The sequence below is a fragment of the Ambystoma mexicanum genome, chromosome 2q (assembly GCF_040938575.1).
Source record: "Ambystoma mexicanum isolate Mex_15411 chromosome 2q, UKY_AmexF1_1, whole genome shotgun sequence".
NCBI classification, from domain to species: domain Eukaryota; kingdom Metazoa; phylum Chordata; class Amphibia; order Caudata; family Ambystomatidae; genus Ambystoma; species Ambystoma mexicanum.
Window position 1 is genome coordinate 460086398 of NC_090924.1, and position 17870 is coordinate 460104267.

General features: G+C 45.8%; 1 protein-coding gene across 2 annotated transcripts in view; it reads left to right on the top strand.

Annotated features, from left to right (window-relative positions):
- CCDC115 (coiled-coil domain containing 115) overlaps positions 1-14750 on the top strand; it is a 155027-nt gene extending 140277 nt beyond the window's left edge. For both annotated transcript variants that reach the window (XM_069647572.1, XM_069647573.1), the window contains exons 5-6: positions 1527-1733; positions 13544-14750. In XM_069647572.1, the coding sequence (XP_069503673.1) occupies positions 1527-1733; positions 13544-13647 (311 nt within the window). In that variant the 3' untranslated portion in view covers positions 13648-14750. The remainder of the gene's footprint in view (positions 1-1526; positions 1734-13543) is intronic.
- The last annotated feature ends 3120 nt before the right edge of the window (positions 14751-17870 follow it).

The following is a 17870-nucleotide window of genomic DNA, read 5'->3' on the forward strand; positions in this document are numbered from 1 at the left end:
GAGATCAATCAGCCTTGCCTCTGGCTTGTGGATCTTGCCCAGAGCAGAAGCATCCTGTGAGCTGACCAACTACATGGGCTACCTTGCTTCATTGGTCTTGCCCCCCCTACCCTGCCCTTGTGACTCTACAAATCCTTGATTAGTGAAACAGGAAACCTCCCCCTGCAGTCACAGCTCTCCAGCACCAGTGTCTTTGTTTCCAACATGAGGGTCGACTTCTGCCATTTCTACGGAGTGACCATTGCTGATTAGGCGCAATCTAGCATCGAGAACCGATCCATTGGAGCACAGAACCGCCGACCAACCAGACCCAAAACTGAAAGCGACCTCTGCACCTGAAACCCCAGGACCTCCCTAAACGGAACCAAAGCATGAGAAAAAGGTGCCGAGCAATTTCAGGAAATTCTATGGTGGTCACCGATTTAATCAGAGTACAAGGGGTGAGTATACATACATGTGCCTACCCCCCCCATATCTATAGGGTTTAACAGGTGTAAAGTGCTTACCATACCTCTCCCTTGCCTGAACGTGATCGGTGGAGTTCTGGTGAGTTCTGGTTAAGGATCCTCCCCTAGAATTCCTCTAACAATTTTGGATTTTGAGAGGGTCTGCTAAGCGCTTTTCTTCAATTGTTTCTTAAATTTGAGACCCTTACGAATTGCCCGTTGGCTTTTCCTACACTTGTTCAGACTTTTAAAAAGACTAATGGCCTTTTGATGAGAACTGCATTGGGGACATGTGGCTTCATGGCCCTTGGCCCTTTTTTTTTATAGCTAGGGAAGGAGTTTTTAAGGTGTAGTACCTTTTTTATACTGTAGGATTTTGTTGGTGTTTCTAACTTCTTTATTTTTCATATATTAGTACTCTAACTAATGGTTACTTACTTAGTTTGTATTTAACTTGCTTTGCTATCCTACAGTACTCAGAAACTGCTCTAACTGTATTCTAAACTAAAGTGTTATTTTAGCAGAGCATCCCAAAGTGAAGGTGTAAAGAATCGTAGTGAATGTTTTAGTGTACTTTTTACCTGTGGTTTTTCATTGCTATGAGTTTGTCAAAGGCCTAAATAAATAACTGTATGTTTATACATTCTGCCTAACTTGCATTATTAGAAATGCCCTATGTGTGCTTAACTGAATCCTTCACCACTTTCATACATCCTCATTCTAAGCCTTGCTTCTCATCCAAACTACCCAGCTAGAGTTTGGATGGGCATTCGTGTCTTTACCTATTCACCAGTACAGGGTGACCTCTCAAAATCTCTCCACAGGGCTGATTCTAAAAATCCATCTCACCACCCCTTATCTCCTTTGCCGAAGCCTTACTGCTCATCATTGTTACCAAGACAGAGTTTTGTTAGACGTTTGTGTGGAAAACTTTTGCAGGTCAACTAAGGTTGGCTTCCAAGAACCCCACACAAGTAGCCATTCAATAAAGAAAACAATACTCCTATGCATACAAATGTGATGAAGTTCTGTACCGATGATCAGCCTACCTTAATTACAAGACATGTCTCTCTCCTTCAGGTCTCAGGAGACGGAAGGCTCCCATGAAGACAGATGAGCCAACCCCACCAGAGAAGTTGCCCGCCAGTGAAGTCGAACTTGCAAGTGCAGAAAAGGCAGATAAGATCAAAGGGGCAGATGGACTGGTTTCTCCACAGGACCCTTTAAAGTGGTTTGGTATCCTGGTACCACAGAGCTTGAAGCATGCACAAAATAGTTTCAGACAAGGTGAGCAGAGAGATGGACTCCAGGGTTGGGTGGAGGCATCACAGACTATGCCAGTTTTATGTACTCTATCAGTTTATACCTACGGATGAGACTAATTAATTACCTTTTGTATGTATTGATTGCAAGAAAGCTGTGTTGCCCACCAACACGTTACAAAAGAATGCCAATGCAATCTTGGCCATCCTGTATTGGGTGTCATACAATGGAGGGGATAGGTGGTGTGAAAGTAATCTGTTGATTGAGGGTAATGGAACAAAGACCAGGGACAGGACACATGATAGACAGGGGAGTGGATATTTAAAGGCTCCTATACACTGTGGAGTTGGTTAAAGGTTAGGCAGGGGAAGTAATGTGATAGTAAGTAGAGGATTCTTCTTTCTGGCGCAGGAGCTGGCCGTTGATTAAAGTTTTGAAGAAGAGGATAGTACTAGAATTTTTATATTTTTATCGGGTCGGTAGATAGTTCAGTGGTCCACACCAAGAGAGGAGGAGTAAAAGTGACAGGATGCACAAGGTGTTGGGGGAATAACGAGATTATGGAGGCTGTTTAAGAGGAGGTTGCACAGGTGGGAGATGGTGTTAGCTAGGTAAGGAGGTGTCGACCAATGTGACGGTTTGAAGACTAGCAGTATGAATTTGAAGAGAGGCCGGTTTCTCATGAAGGGCCAGCCAGCATAATGGTGATGATGGGAAGGTGGAAAAGAACATAGTAGATTGTAACGCGTAGAGATCGAAATAAACTTTACAGGGGGATTTAACCCTTGAACTAATGGCTACTGAGATTGAAACAAGTGATATGGAATTTAGTTTGTATGAGCCCTGATTTGAAAAGGACACTGATGTGTTGAAACACGTGTTATCCTAAAGGACACCGATGGTTATTCTTTTTACACCAACCAGACTGTAAAAATACAAACAAGTTCACCTATACAAGTGAGGCGCAGGTTGTTTCTAATGTGTGGCGAGTCAATTCATAGTAGATTGTAAAGGTTACATGTGGAAATGTTGAGTATTGTCAAGCGGGGGGTGGGTACGGGGAAGGAGAAGGCTTGCAGAGAGTAGCCCAGGCTGGTTGGGTAACTAGGGCAACACGTTGGACTCGGGAGCAAGACAGCACAGAGCAACACAGGTTTGAATCCTGATCCTGTGCTTAGATTGGCCCCGGAATTCAGCGTGTAGTAAAAGATTAATTAATTAAGGCAATTGTGAAGCAGAGTTAATAGAGGGTTTTGGCAGAGTCGAAGGAAAGGGCTGATTTATTTGTCCACCCCTGATATTAAGCTGGAAGCAGCCGAATTGATACTGAGAACATATGGGTAGTGTGGAGGGCAGCATGGCTTGACATACCTAGGTTCTTTTCTGTAGCCCATTGGAGGAGCTTAGCCCTGTAGTAGAGCCTATTGGAGCCTAATGGATCCTAACGGAGCTGGAAGCAATTGAAAAGACTGTATGACGGCACTAGCATCTTCAGTGTGGCAGAGGACAGTGGGCCGTGGCCTGGATTTGCGGTGGTCTGTGGTCTAAGAGGCCGAGCGACAGAGTGCAGATTTACTGGTTTGTCGATTTGCAACTGTGGCTGAACTGCGGCACCCAGTGGTGAGCTGCATCAATGCTGAGCAGAGTGCCTGTTGGTGCGGTAAGCTGAGAGTCAGCAGAGCTATACATTGCCATATACTGCTTGCATTGAATCGGCTGATGTTCTGCCGGTATTTAGTCGGATATGTACTGACAATATCTTTGTTCTCCTTTTGCTTGCTCCTTTATACTGCTCCCATAAATTAAGACGCATAGTATTACCTGCCTAAAACCTACCTACCGTGCCAAAGTTACAAGTGTAGTCTGCAACCCACCTCGTTGTGAGCACTGTGTGAGTGGCAAGAGTGGTAATGGGAGTAACGTGAAGTGTTGCAAGAAGTGTTTATGGTGTTGTGTGTCCTGGTGGTTGGTGGTGGCCTCCCGGCTCAGCGGCTTAGTGGGGCAGTCTCTGGCTATTACGGTTTCTATATTTATTCTCGTAACACAGTTGCAGAAACAAGGAGATGGCCCCTGAGTGCTAATTGGAGTCTTTGCAGCCTGGTACTCTAGCAGAGTAGTCTTGGACCCAGAGAGAGCCAGGATGAGATCTCCTGCACTGAAGCCGATTGCCGGCAGGGCAGAAGAGATGAGAACAGTACTTGGAATACACAATAATGATACAAAACACCAACCGGAAATATGGTCTCCGTAGTGCATCAGTGCCAGGGGGGGACCTAGAAGTCTGGAAGTGTTGAGAACTTTTAACAACACAGCCCCTTGTAAGAAAAAGGGAAACGACAATCAAAATGTGGGAACTCAGCCAGAAAAACAGGGTTTTTTAACATCACCCCAGCCACGATGGCAATTAATACAGCATTGGCCACGAACAAACAGCAGTACGACTCATTATGAGATGTATCCGGTCAAAATCTCTCACAAATGATAGACAATAATCATTCATTACTTAAGATGTGTATATTCCTACAATAAGAGAAATCTCTAGGTTGCGAACAGGCCTTACCAATCATTTCAGGACAAATTAATTTAACAGGAATTGATTTATCAGCCTCGCCCGACCTAGTAGCCATAGATGCCTCATCAGACTCCGATTCAGACTCCACAGACACAGAAAGTGAAGACGAATCAGAGCGAGGCCAGAAAGTTAAAGGAGATATTATCACATTTGAGATGCTACTAGCGAAAGTTACAAACATCATTATGTCCAAAGTGGACGCACTCTCTATCTTAATAGGCTCGATGGCCAAAGAACAAGTCGAGATAAAAAACATTCTGGCAAAGGTGGCGGATGAAATGTTGAACAAACTCGTAGGCCCAGTGGCTGCTACCTCTACCTCTGACAAGGAACTCAACAGGTTAGTGGCATTATTTGCCAAGGCAAAAAAAAAAAAATCATCATTTGGAAAAGTCAAGAAATGTAACATTAAATGGCCCAGACAAAAATGATCAGGGGTCTAAATCGGAAGAGTTTTTTTGAAGAGAAGATCACAGCTAATTCATCCTCAAACTGGGACTATGAAGAAATACTTATATCGCCAATGCCGACTACCTCAAGGGGTGTAAATGAAAATACAAGGTCCACAGGCAAAGACATTGGTTCGACATCATGGAAGTGTTAAAGACTCAAAAGGGAAATCAATCACCTTTAATGCAGAAAAATGCTCACGGGACCAGCAAAAGTGCAAATAAAGACCTTACTAAAGCGGTGGTGACCAATACTTTGATGGCACGACAAGCCAAATAAAATTACAAGGTCCCATGGAGAATTGGCTACGGACTAAACCCCTGAATAGTAGGCATTCTGTTGACGGAAGGAAAAACAAAGAAAAAATCGAGGAAGATTTAAGCACTGTGATGACAGAACCTTTACTTGAGAAAGGCAGCTAAAAGGAAGGAAATCAGCAATCTATTACAGGATAACCTACATAAAGTAGATATCTGGCTTGCTAAAAGCAATTGGGATCTGGACATAGCATTATTAATAGCACCATAATATAAAATAGAAACTCCCTTGCCAAAATAGGTACTCTTATACAGGGTCCGTTTGATGAATTGATCCAACAACAAAAAAAGGAGTATTAGGTAGGGCAACCGTCAGAGGTAACCTTAGGCTATCCAATAGTGAGAAAAGATAAAACCTAATTAATTTGCGACGTGAAACAGGAACTGGCTCAGGCATAATACACATTCTCAGCAAAATACCCATTGGAAACTTCTGTATGGGTGGCTAAAGCCATATGACAGTAAAAAATGTTGGTCATGCTTTAATCGTTTTTTAAAGCCCCCATAGCAATGGAACTAAATCCAGTATCAGGAAGCACATGAGCATATTATATTGCAGAATTGTATACAGATAATACTAACAATGCACTGATAGAACATCCCATCTTCCAGAAGGGGACAACATTATTACAAAAGGTGTCATGTGCGCCAGGGCCAGATGGCATACCAAACACAGTATTTAAAGAAAATTCTCAGGAGTGGTCCAAAATATTGACAACATTTTTTGCAGGCATTGAGGATACTGGTGAAATACCATCTAGCTGGCTAACATCAATACTAATACCAGATTAGAGCCTTAAAACTATCACCTATTGGCAATGATGGACTCGAGCCAAAAAATATTTGCGATGGTATTACTAGATAAGCTCACAAAATGTGCAGAAGCGACAAGAAAATTGGGACCCTATCAAACAGGGTTTAGGAAAACTTTCAGCACGGCCACTAACTTATGTGCCATCCAATATCTAATAGCAGAAGCTACTAAGTGCTATACAAATAATCTATACTGCTGTTACATGGATTATAGTAAAGCTTTGAATTTGGTTGTTCGCCCTTTCCTGTGGGACAAACTAAGGATATGGGGAATCGATCCGCTATACTATATCCCACTATTATATATGAATACCACAGTTACAGTTCGCCTGAGTCAATCTGTACTGCATACTCAGTATTTCAACACTACTACGGGCTGAAGCAGGGATGTACAATAGCCGAAATATTGTACAATTTGTACATGTCGGATATGGCTGAAAGCCTTAATTGGGTTAGGGATTTCCTGGAAATTAGTTGGCTCACGTATGCGGATGACACAATCCTGTTTGACAGGACCCAGCTCGGATTACAGCGCACAATTATTGCACTCGCCGCTTATTCCCCCCAACAGAAATATGCTCATTAATATATCAAAAACAAACGTAATGTGCCTATGTGGTAAATATTCTGAAAAAACAGTATTCGTCTGGAACTTGGATGGGAAAACTCTTGACGTTAGAAATCATTATAATTACCTGAGATTTCGATTAAATTACAACCACCATTAACTAACTTTGGTGATTCAATATTATGGAAAATATGGAACACATGGCTTGTAGTGAGGTATTTCATAGTAAAACGGGGGCGGGGTATGATGTCAAAGGTCTCCTAGAAAAATATCACAGGAGCTTGGTACCGAGTACATTGTACGGTATATCGGTCATAGCGGGCAGATATATTGTTGGGTTGGGCAGGATTGAGGGAAAAATGCAGCGAACAGTTATACATTTGTCGGATTGTGTTGAAGCCTCAAGACTAGAATATGGCCTCACAGCATTGTCAACAACCTGGGGTCTACAAAGAGTATTACTATATATAAAGTTGCATCCCACAAATAATCATTCAAATAAATTGCTGAAACTCATAGGCAACAAGGGTATAGGATAAGATAAGAATAGCATTATGCTAGACCTACAACAAGGCGTGTTTTTTTCACATTGATGCAGGAGGTACAACTAGAAAAATTTATGACAACCCAAATTATGAAATGAAAATAAAAAACACATTTAAAAACTGTGACAGAGTGAAAAATTTGGAACGTTTGAGCACATTACAAAGGTATAAAGAATACTCACGGCAGGGCTTTCAAGTAAAAAATCCCTTGTAGATATCTGACTAAATATTGCCTGATTGAATTGAAGCGTTTCATACTATATCTGAGGCTAAATCCCCCCCCAACTAGAGAGTATATTGGAGGTTGGACAAATATACCCTATGCAGAAGGAGTGTGCCGGCTGTGTCATAACGAAATCGAGATCAGCCGACGCATACTTACTCATTGTACAGTTTTAGAGACTCACTACAGGAGGAGATATACACATATTGTAAGGGAGATGGATCGTATAGTCAATGATCAATTTTTGAGCACTTGTTTTAGTGCGTAACCAGTGGTCATAACAGCAGCGGCTTTTCACATTTGGAAAATAGTATTGAAAATGTTTGAAGACAAATGTGTTTCATGAATTTTTCACATGGATGGGAAGGATGTTTTGTTGTGGTACTGGGGATTTTTTTTTTTTTAAGAAGGATAGCCAGTTACATTTCTTTTAAATAACATATGCAGAATGACTGTTTTAATTAATCAATATATATGGAATTTGTATAATGAAATAACGGTTTTAATATTTTCTTTTAAATTACGGTTTCTTTATATATGTATTAAAATGTGCTTAAAGTGTGTTTAATAACTAAATGCACAACACATTTTTTAAAAAAATAATTAAGCAGGGGGATTCCAAGATAGCCGCCGGCAACGACTGACGTGCCGACGGCTGCTCCGGGACCCCGGGCCTGAGTGGTGTTGAAGCCGTTGGTGGAGACCTGGGGGAGAAGCGACGCGCCTTCGGTCTCACCCCTGTGAGGGCGGCGCACAGCATCCGGAGCGGAGACGAGGCTGACTGCCTTGCGGGAGGAGCCGGGCCTTCCCTGGCACGGGACAGCGCTACCTGCGGGGGTCCGGGCGGTTGGCCATGGGGGGAGTTGGCCCCCCCTCCCGACGGGGCCCGAGATTCGCTTGGCGGCTGCCCTCAGGGAGTGAGCTCAGCAGGCGCCGGGGCCGTCCGAGGCTTTGGCGCCGGTAGTTTGGTGGAGGCGGCCCCGAAGATCCGGAGGGCTTGGGGGACTGAGCCGGTGTGGAGTGGACCGCTCACCCGAATGGCACATTAGGGGGAGGTGGGAGTGCGTCAGGCAAAAATTGTGTGAGCAGGACCTGCTGCGGCGGTCTTCCCCTAGGGTCCCGGCAGATCGGGGAAAGGACTCTCCCCCTCCCCCCCAGTGCGCTCCAGCCTCGGGGGGGGGGGGAACAGCGGGGCAGGAGAATGAAGGCGCTGCGGGGCCCTGTGGGAGGGGGGCGCCCGTGCGGGGCTCTCCGGGGGCGGGGGGTCAGAATTCGGGGGGTGGTGACCCTAGTGGGGCCTTCGTCATTTTATTTCTTCTAGGGGGTGGTGGTCTATTGGGCTGCGTATGGAGCCAGGGGGACAGAGTTAAACATGTTGGATCAAGCTAAGATGGGACAAGCTGAGGGGAAGAGGGGGCGGGAGGGGGCTTTTGGGCAGAGTTTTAGCCTGAAGTTGGGGATTCTGGGCGGGGGGTTGGGGAAGGGGGTCGGGTGAGGGTAGGGGCCCATATGCATAACTGGGTAGGTGGGGGGTTTTTTGGGGAATAGTGGGGGGTCAGGGAGGTCGCTGAGAGCAGGGCTCGCTGGGGCAGGGTATCTCCTTATTTCGGTTTCAAGTGGCTAACTCTTAATGTGAGAGGATTAAATTCTCCTCTCAAAAGGGCGAAACTAGAACACGTTACCCGAACGCATGCTCCGGATGTCCTGGCGCTGGAGGAGACTCACTTGTTGCGCGTAGATCAGTGCCGCCTGAGGGTTACTTGCAAATCCTCTTCGCGTCCTTCAAAGAAAGTGGGGGGTGGCGGTAGCATTCAGGAGCAGTATGTACTTCAAAATCCAGGACACTCGGAGGGATCAAAATGGGAGATTAATCATGTTAAGTGGGGAATGCATGGGCGCCACTTACACGATCGCCTCAGTTAATGGTCCAGACAAGGGACAGGATAACTTTATGAGGGAGACTAAGTACGTTGGGAGAGTTTGCAAGAGGGCAGGTCATTTTAATGGGGGTCTCAACCTGGCCTGGGACAAGAGGTTAGATCGGACGCAGCACGCGGGTCGGGGGGGGGGCGGTGGCTTCCCCACGGCTGAAAGAGCGATTCAAGGAGGCAGGTTTGAGGGATGTGTGGCGGGTATTAAGGGGGGAGGAAGAGGGATTTACTTACCTTTCGGATGTGCATCAAACTCAATCTCGAATTGATTATATTTGGGTGTCGGCTAGCTTACTGGGAGGGGTTGAGGGGGTTGAGACCGGCCCCATGGGAATTGCCGACCGTAAGGCGGTGCAGATGAATATGCGGCTTGGTAAGCGCAGGCCCGGGGTTTGGAGCTGGCACTTTCCTGGGGACCTCCTGAGAGTTAAGGTGATTAGGGAGGAGATGGGTAATAACATCAAAGCCTTCTTCGTCAGAAACAATGAGACAGACACAAGTCTCAGCACAAGGTGGGATGCATTCCAAGCCACGTTGAGAGGGGACCTCATTGCCTTAAAGGCAGAGAGGAATAAACAACTACGGTTGTTGGAGGCCCAGTTGGAGGAGGAGGTGGAGGCTGCGAGGGTCAGGCTCAAAGGGGACCCCTCAGGAAAAGCATATAGGGAGTACAGGTTGGCTGAGGGGCAATTGAGAATCCTGAGGACTAAGAAAGTGGAGGGCGCGTTATTGAGGGTCAGAAAGAAGCTTTACGCTAATGCCAACAAGGCAGACTCGTTGCTGGCGCGCCTGCTGAGGGGCAACAGGGAATGAAACGCGATTGCAGCCTTGAGGGGCGAAGGGGGGGAGACCACCGGATCGGAGGAAATCGGGGACAGGTTAACCAGGTTCTATGAAGCCCTGTACACATCCCAGGGCCCCGTAACTCAGTTACAGAAGAATTTCTTGGATGCCCTGTCTCTGCCGCATCTCTCTGGGGATGTGGGGGAGGATCTGGGAAGGGCAATCACGGAGGATGAGGTGCGGGCCGTCATTGCTGCCCTCCCTAGTAATAAAGCTCCAGGCCCCGACGGCTTCCCGGTCTCCTTTTACAAGTCTTATTCTACCTTACTGGTACCACACCTGACTCAACTTTTCAACTCTTTTGACTCCGTGGGCGGGATCACCCCTTCTATGGAGGAGGCTAAAATCACTCTTTTACAAAAGGTGAGCAAGGATCCGGAGGAATGTACCTCCTATAGGCCTATCGCTCTCATAAACTCTGACGCAAAGATTTACACCAAAATTCTGGCTAAGCGATTAGAGGCACATCTACCTGAGCTGATCCAACAGGATCAGACTGGGTTCGTGCGGGGACAACAAACAGCCGATAATATTAGGAGAGTTGCCCATTTGGCCGAGAAGGCACAGAAGACCCCCACTCCGGCGATTCTTTTAGTCTTGGATGGCGAGAAGGCATTCGACCGGGTGGAGTGGTCCTTTCTGTTTCTGGTGATAGAGAGAATGGGTTTAGGCCAAAAGTTTATCGATATGATCCAGGTGAATTACAGAGCCCCCTCCTCGTGGTTGCTTATAAATGGTGCGATGTCCTGGCCCTTGAGGCTCGGACGTGGCACGAAACAGGGGTGCCCTCTGTCCCTGCTTCTGTACTCCATATATCTAGAGCCCCTGCTCGTGGCAATTCTGGAAGCGAAGGATATCCAGGGAATCCCCTTTGGAGGGACTCAGCATAAGGTGGCGGGATGTCATGCTCCTCACCCACACAAACCCATCGGTGTCCATAGAGGCATGCACAGCTTTGTTGTCCAACTTTGGGGAGGTCTCCGGCTTGAGGGTGAACGTGCATTAGTCCGAAATAATGAATTTGTTGCTGCAGGGCTTTGAGGGCTTCCTCTCAGTTCAAGTGGAGTCCTGGTGGGATACGGTATCTGGGGCTCTACGTTACTCCTCGGCTGTCGGGCTGGTATGGGGCAAACTCTCGCATCAATTAAAAAAGATCTTAGGAAGTGGGGCTCTCTAAAGATATCGTGGTTGGGAAAGGGGGCAGTACTAAAGATGGTGGTTCTCCCGCGCTTACTCTACCTCTTCCAGGCGGTCCCGTTGCCCGTTCCCATATCCTTCTTCAAGGAACTGGACAAGGCAGCGAAGGAATTCAATTGGGAGGGCAGGATGCCGCGCTTGGCAAAAAGACTCATGACAGCCTCCAAGGGGACGGGGGGCTTAGCACTACTGAACTTTAGGCGCTGCTACGATGCGGCACAGCTTACGGTGATCCGAGAGTGGTTCTCTGCGGAATATAACAAGCATTGGGTCAAGATGGATAGAGCGGTAGCGCATCACCATTTGGGAGAGGCACTTTGGCTCCTGCGCAGGTTGAGGCCGGCTCACTTGTACCTAATTTCATAACTAAGGGATTGGTGGATATGTGGGATAGGGCGGTGGAGAAGTTGGGGATTACTACTTTCCCGTCACCTTTCACCCCCATTTTTAACAATGGCGACTTTGCCCTTGGGTTGGAGAAGGGGGCCTTCCGGAAATGGGAAAGTGGGGGGTGTGGGGTCATCAGAGACCTATTTCGAGGTTAGGAAGTGAAATCCTTTGAGGACTGTAAGCAGGAGTTCGGGGCGGGCGAGGGGGAGCGGCTTCGATATTACCAGATCAGGCACTGGGCGTTGTCTGGGGAGATCAGGAGGGCGGCAACGCGGGATTTGACACAGTTTGAACGGTTCCTGCTGACAAACAAGGGATCCAGGGGGCTGATTTCAAATCTATATAAGCTTCTGGGGAGTGCTGGCTAGGTGGGAGGGTCTCCTGGGGGGTTGGGGGGAAATGGAATGGGAGGAGTGGGAGAGGCTTTGGAAAGTGATCCCGAAGGTGGCTAAGGCTGCCCAGTTGCAGGAGGCCTGGTATAAGTACCTAATGGGCTGGCATTATACTCAGGCGCGCCTCTGGGCAATTTTCCCAACTGCTTCTGGGGTATGTTGGAGGGGCTGTGGAGAGGAGGGCACAGAAGCGCATATCTGGTGGGATTGTCCTAGCATTGGCCCCTTTTGGAAGAGTATCTCTTGCGCACTGGATCAGGTATTTGGAGTAGGCATGGGTCAAGACACCCGCGAGGTCCTGGCGGGAAGGTGGAGGGAGTCAGGGGAGGGAGTAAGGGGGAGGCCCGCATGAGGCAAAAGTAGTCTTTATCTTGGCAGCAATGTCTCTCCTTGCCCAAAGATGGAAAAGCTCTATGATCCCAAAAGAGCAGGACTGGTTGAGGAAACTGTGGGAGATTGTCTCACTGGAGTGGGTTACGTTTGCGGCCACTGACAATTTCAGCCGATTTGCAGTGGAATGGGGAGAGACTTTGGACTACTTAAAGGGCAGGTTCCGGGAGCAATGGCGACCTCACAGACTGAGACTCCTGGACCTGCATGCTTAATCGTTGGAAGGGAAGGGAAGGGGATGGATGGGGGGGAGTTGGGGGAGTTATGGGCTCTTGGGGGGGGGGGGGAGGGAGATATGTTTTTTTTTTCTTGTATCATTAAAACAATAAAGAGAAGTTAAAAAGAAAATAAAAAAAATAAGCAGGTTAATCCTGGATATATTCGAGGTTATGCTAAAAAAGTAGTGTAGATTCAATGTCAAAAAGAGCCCCAAAGTTGTGTGCCTTAGTGGAGGGGAAGAGCATATCTGGAGGGAATGAGATGGTTGAGGAGGAGGGAACAATTTTTACACCCACAAAGAGGTGCCGAAAGAATCCCAAGGAGAAAATAACTGAACAAGGGAGATGGTGTAGACGCAGGACACTAAAGGACGCAAAGTCTAGGATGGGAACAGTAGGGCAGATCCGGAGTAGCAGCTGGCATAGATCATAAAGGTTCATAAACAAAAACAGCTAGCCCTCAAGTCACAAAGATCAGCCAAGCAATCAGTCACTTTATACACTTCATACAAAAGCAGGGAGGTGATGGCAAGGGCAGAACACTCAGTCTTGTGCTTCAAAAAGCATAACTATCGCACGTGTAACTATCGCACGTGGGTTATTCAGAAAGTGGAGCTATCCCTCAAGATATGCAATCCTAGTGGACTGGGTTCAGGCTTCAGTTGGGAGACAGATTTCCCTTTCATAAGAAGGCTCATTGAAACTGCTATTAGAAAGCCTTCTTATGATGACATTGGCCAGGTTTCGGGCAACAGAACTTTTATTCTGATAGCACACACACCTCATAAAATTCCAAACGAACAAACCTAACCTTTTGGACACCTGCAATAGTCTAACAAAACTAAGTGACTAGGCTGGAATTTCAATTTGTTGTTAATGGTAAGATTTACAAAAGATAGAGTAGGATTTGTGAACTAGAAATATGAGACTCTACCTTAAAGCTCTCACAGTGTCTTTAACCTTTTCCTTCTGTGTTCGTTTGTAGGGGTGACGTTGGCCAGCGAGGTGGCAGAATTGCAGAGCAGCATTGAGGCTACACGAACAAAGTATCAGAAGCTCTTGTTGAAGAAACAGCAACTCCTGGCCTAAAGCAGCAAAGAGAACCCAGCCATGCCTCATGAACGGAGGCCCTGGAGCTCTATTCTTCTCTTCCATTGTGCACCTGGCTAGGGATGAAGGCTTTCTTTTAGCAGATCTGCCTTCCAACCAAAGAGTGCTGAACATTTGTGCCGAAGGCTGTTAAAGAGGCGGTCAGGTTGTAGGGAGGTGGAAGATTTGTGTGAAAGAAGCCCATAAAGGAGGCGGTCAGGTTGTGGGGAGGTGGAAGATTTGTGTGAAAGAAGCCCATAAAGAGAATGTTCTTTTTGGCCAGTAGGGAACTATTGTTCACGGGTAATAAGACCGGCTGCAATCTAAAGATGTTGGCAGTCACTGCCATTATGACTAATACTTTACCTTTCCAGTTTGTCACTATCATTTTCCAAAATGAAGATATTCCCTGGGGAATCGTTCTTCCTCAAAGTGAGGCTCGGTTTAGCTGTGCTACATGTCTTATGATCTTGTGTTTCTGTCAGTCTAATATTTCTGATGTCCAACAGTTTAGAACACTAGTTGCATGGCCCATGCTGATAGGACAATCTTTGAGGTAGCAGGATGTTTATACATATTCAAAGAAACAGAGACAACTGGTGTTTACGTGATTTTTATATGTGGCAAAGGAAGCTCCACTGCTGGTAGAAGCACAGTTTTGAGAAGCCAGGATCTTGGCAGTTCACCTTTTTTCCATAGAGTGAGCTCCACTCCAAAGTAGTAGTTTCAGATCTGTCCCACTCTGGCTTGTGAATAGATCAATCTTGCCAATTCATGGGACAGCTGCCAATGAGAACTTTGGGCCAGTAGGACAGGGACAGGGACAGAGTTGTGTAAATATTAGCAAAAACTGACATTTGACTGTTTCTGCCCCATCTCTATCAAGCTTTGAGCATCACCCTAGCTGGAAATCCCCCAAGATCGCCAAAGGCTGGTCTATCGTCATTTCATCTACAGGTTGTTCACAGGTTGTACCCAAATCTTTGGCCCAATACCAGTTGTATGATCGACCATCTTATGCATGGCTTATAATGTGTTTTTTTGTTTCTTTCATTTTCTGTAGTTTAATGACGGCAAATACATTTTTGTTTGAATCTTTTAAATTAGTGGAGTGTGTGCAATTTCTCAAGTCTCCTGCCATTCATTTTATTTATTTTGCAATTTGTATAGCCAAATCCTTGTCTCAAAGGCAATGGGGATCTTTACAAAAACAGTGACCATTACACCACAGTTACATTAATACATCAGAGAAGAGAGTTTACTTCCATGAAATTCAAATTAACTTTTTCAAATAAGATTCAGTACAGTTGGGACAAGTGGGTAGAGAAAATGTGAGCCTTCTGGGCTTTTCAGAATTGGAGCAGATCGGGAAGTAAACGGATATCTGGTATCATGAGCCAGATCTTTGCGGCAAAACCATGGGAGACTTGTGTCAATTGTTTAGATATTTTTGCCATAGGGGATTTCAAGCCTATGGCATGAATTGCTGTGGCTCGTTGGTTGTCCTACCGCAATAACATGTTGATCTTTGAAATAGAGGGGGGATACATTTATGATGTATATAAAGATGAGGCTGTACACTTTGAATGTTTTGTAGGTCACCATTGGAAGCCCATTGAATTTATTTTGCCAAAAAAGGGTTAATATGGTCTCATATTCTTTTGTATTTAATCAAATCAAAGGTTCATGAAACTAAGGCCAGCATCCATCACTAGCACCACGTTTGTCATGGGACTGACGTGGCACATGTTAATATCCTGCAGAGTTAGACTTATTCAAAGTACAAAGAAACCGGAACATTTGTTCCAGGCCCCTTCAGCGCCCCCACCACCATTATGCTAAACACTTACCCTACCGACAAGTGTATGTGTTTCAGGACCCTGTGCCGTAGCTGCTTTCTGAATTTATATTCCAAAATATCTAAAGTAAATGTGCTCTGAAAATCATGTTCGTGGTCTTTATTCAGCCAGCCCGGACCCCTGAAATTGCTGTTGCTGTTGTATTTGGGATCACTGTCCAGTAAGTATATCCTCTCTCCCCTTTGATTCCAGATTATATCTACCAAGTCATAGCATGTACATGCAACCCCGTTGGGGAAAATAAAAAAAATAATGGCTACTGGTGTAATAAAAATGTCTTACCAGGTCTGCCTTCAGCCACTCGTTTTATATGCATTCTGCATGTCCTTCACTGAAGTCCACTTAAAAACCAGCATTTTCAAAGCCAACTATTTTGCCGTGTTCATGCATTTTAGGCATTTGTCAGGCACTGCTATTAGATGCCCAGGTAGTCACACCATTTTGCACCTGCTACCATCAATGGCCATCTAATACCACTACAGCTGTGCCTAGCAAGTGCCTTTCCCATGCCTTTACAAACGCCCAAACTGTTGGCATTGCCAATGCGTGTTTTAAATTTCATAGTAAAGGAATGGACGGCAGCAATTAATAATTGCTCTTGGTTTAGAAATGTGTGTAGTTTAATATGTCAGAATAGGTGTATACCTTTATTTCTTTATTAAATCCAATATATCTGAACCATAATCCTCAATATAATATACCAAATTGCTGGATTGTCACATGCTCGTAATTTGTACACAAACATACTATACCTCTAGTGGCATTACATACATCTACTCGCCCTAACATTATATATGTACAAGCAGTCATCAGTGCTTCCAAAATGACATCAATCTGCTTTATAACTGCAGAAGAATACAATAAGTAAACCTAGCCCCCTGCATATTCCATTGGCAATTCATTAGCAAAGAAGAACCACCTGGTATAGGTCAGCTGGGTCAAAGTGTGCATTATTAAATCCTATAGTTTCAAACCACATTGCGGATGTGCATACTAGTGAAACCTTGCTTTAAGCAGTCATTGAATACATATTAATTTACTAATATTCATATTTTGCATTGCCTAGCATTACTCCATTAATTTCTCTCTTACATTGCAGGGTGGGTAACTAGGGTTTGTACCTTTTTACCGCATATAATGGTTCGCATGAACACCAAAAGTTCGATCCTTTGGTGATAGCATTGTAAAAATAAAACAGAAACGGGGGCTGCGGGGGAGTCCCCCGCATCACCCCGCTCACTATACTTATCAGTATAGTCAGCAGGGGTTGCGGGGGGAAGCCCTGGAGCCTTGTGTTAAAAAAAAAAACCTGCAGCGCCTGTTCACGATCACGGAAAGTGAAAGGGAACTGGCGCTGCAGGGACCCAGCGTGAAGAAGGTAAGTGGGGTCTATTTATGTTGGGGGTGTGGGTGGGGGTGTGTTGAGGGTGTGGGTGTGTTGAGGGTGTGGGTGTGTTGTGGTGGGGGGGTGGGGTATGTACATGTGTTCGCATGAGAAAGGTGCAAACTTTTGGTAGTTTACACCTTTCTTATGCGAACTTTCTGGCCGCGTGACATTCAGCCGCGGTCAGATCACGTAGATCCGGGTAACTATCGTGTGGGAATTGCAGTGCATTCAATAGAGTGCCCTGCTCTAATATAGTGACATGCCCTTGATTAGTCGCTCTAAGCTTTTCCAGATACATTGGGCCCCTTCTCGATATCCATGCCTGAGCAGTTTTCCTCTTATTGGGGAATACCTACATTTGTGGGCACTGATTGATGCTTTCTCATCGTTAATCCAGCTGATTAAATCCAGTGGACAAGTCCTAGATGCTGCCAACTACTCTTACACCTAATGCTATCAGCTGATTGAATTTTCCCCAAAATGATGGTCTCAAACGGCAGTCCCATGAAAGGATGAGTTGACCCTGCCGGGATTCGAACCTGCCATAGTGGGCTGAGCACAGATATTGGGGGCGAGTCCTTGGCTCACTGTGCTATCTGACCAGCTAGACGAGCAAGGGTATTGATTTTGTGCCAATAACCGGGCATATTCTAGTGCTTAGAGCGCAGTTAGTGTCCGGCATATGCAGGATTTGTAGGTGTTAGGGAGATTTATGTTAATGTTAAAGGAGTGGTCCCTTGGCGCTCTGGCGGCTCTGAAAGAGGGAGGGGGGGGTTGAGTTGGTGGGAATAGGCTGGAAAAGTGCAAGAGAGCAGTGATTTGCTGTTGGCAGTCTCAGCCCGGTGGGTCCGTGGGTGTTTTACGATCGGTAGTTATCATGTGCTGTTGTGCAAGTCTATGTGCGGTTTGTTTTGTTGTTGCAGTGTAGTGAAGTTTGTGCGGATTGCTGCGTTTTAGGCTTGTGGTTGTGTTTGGTT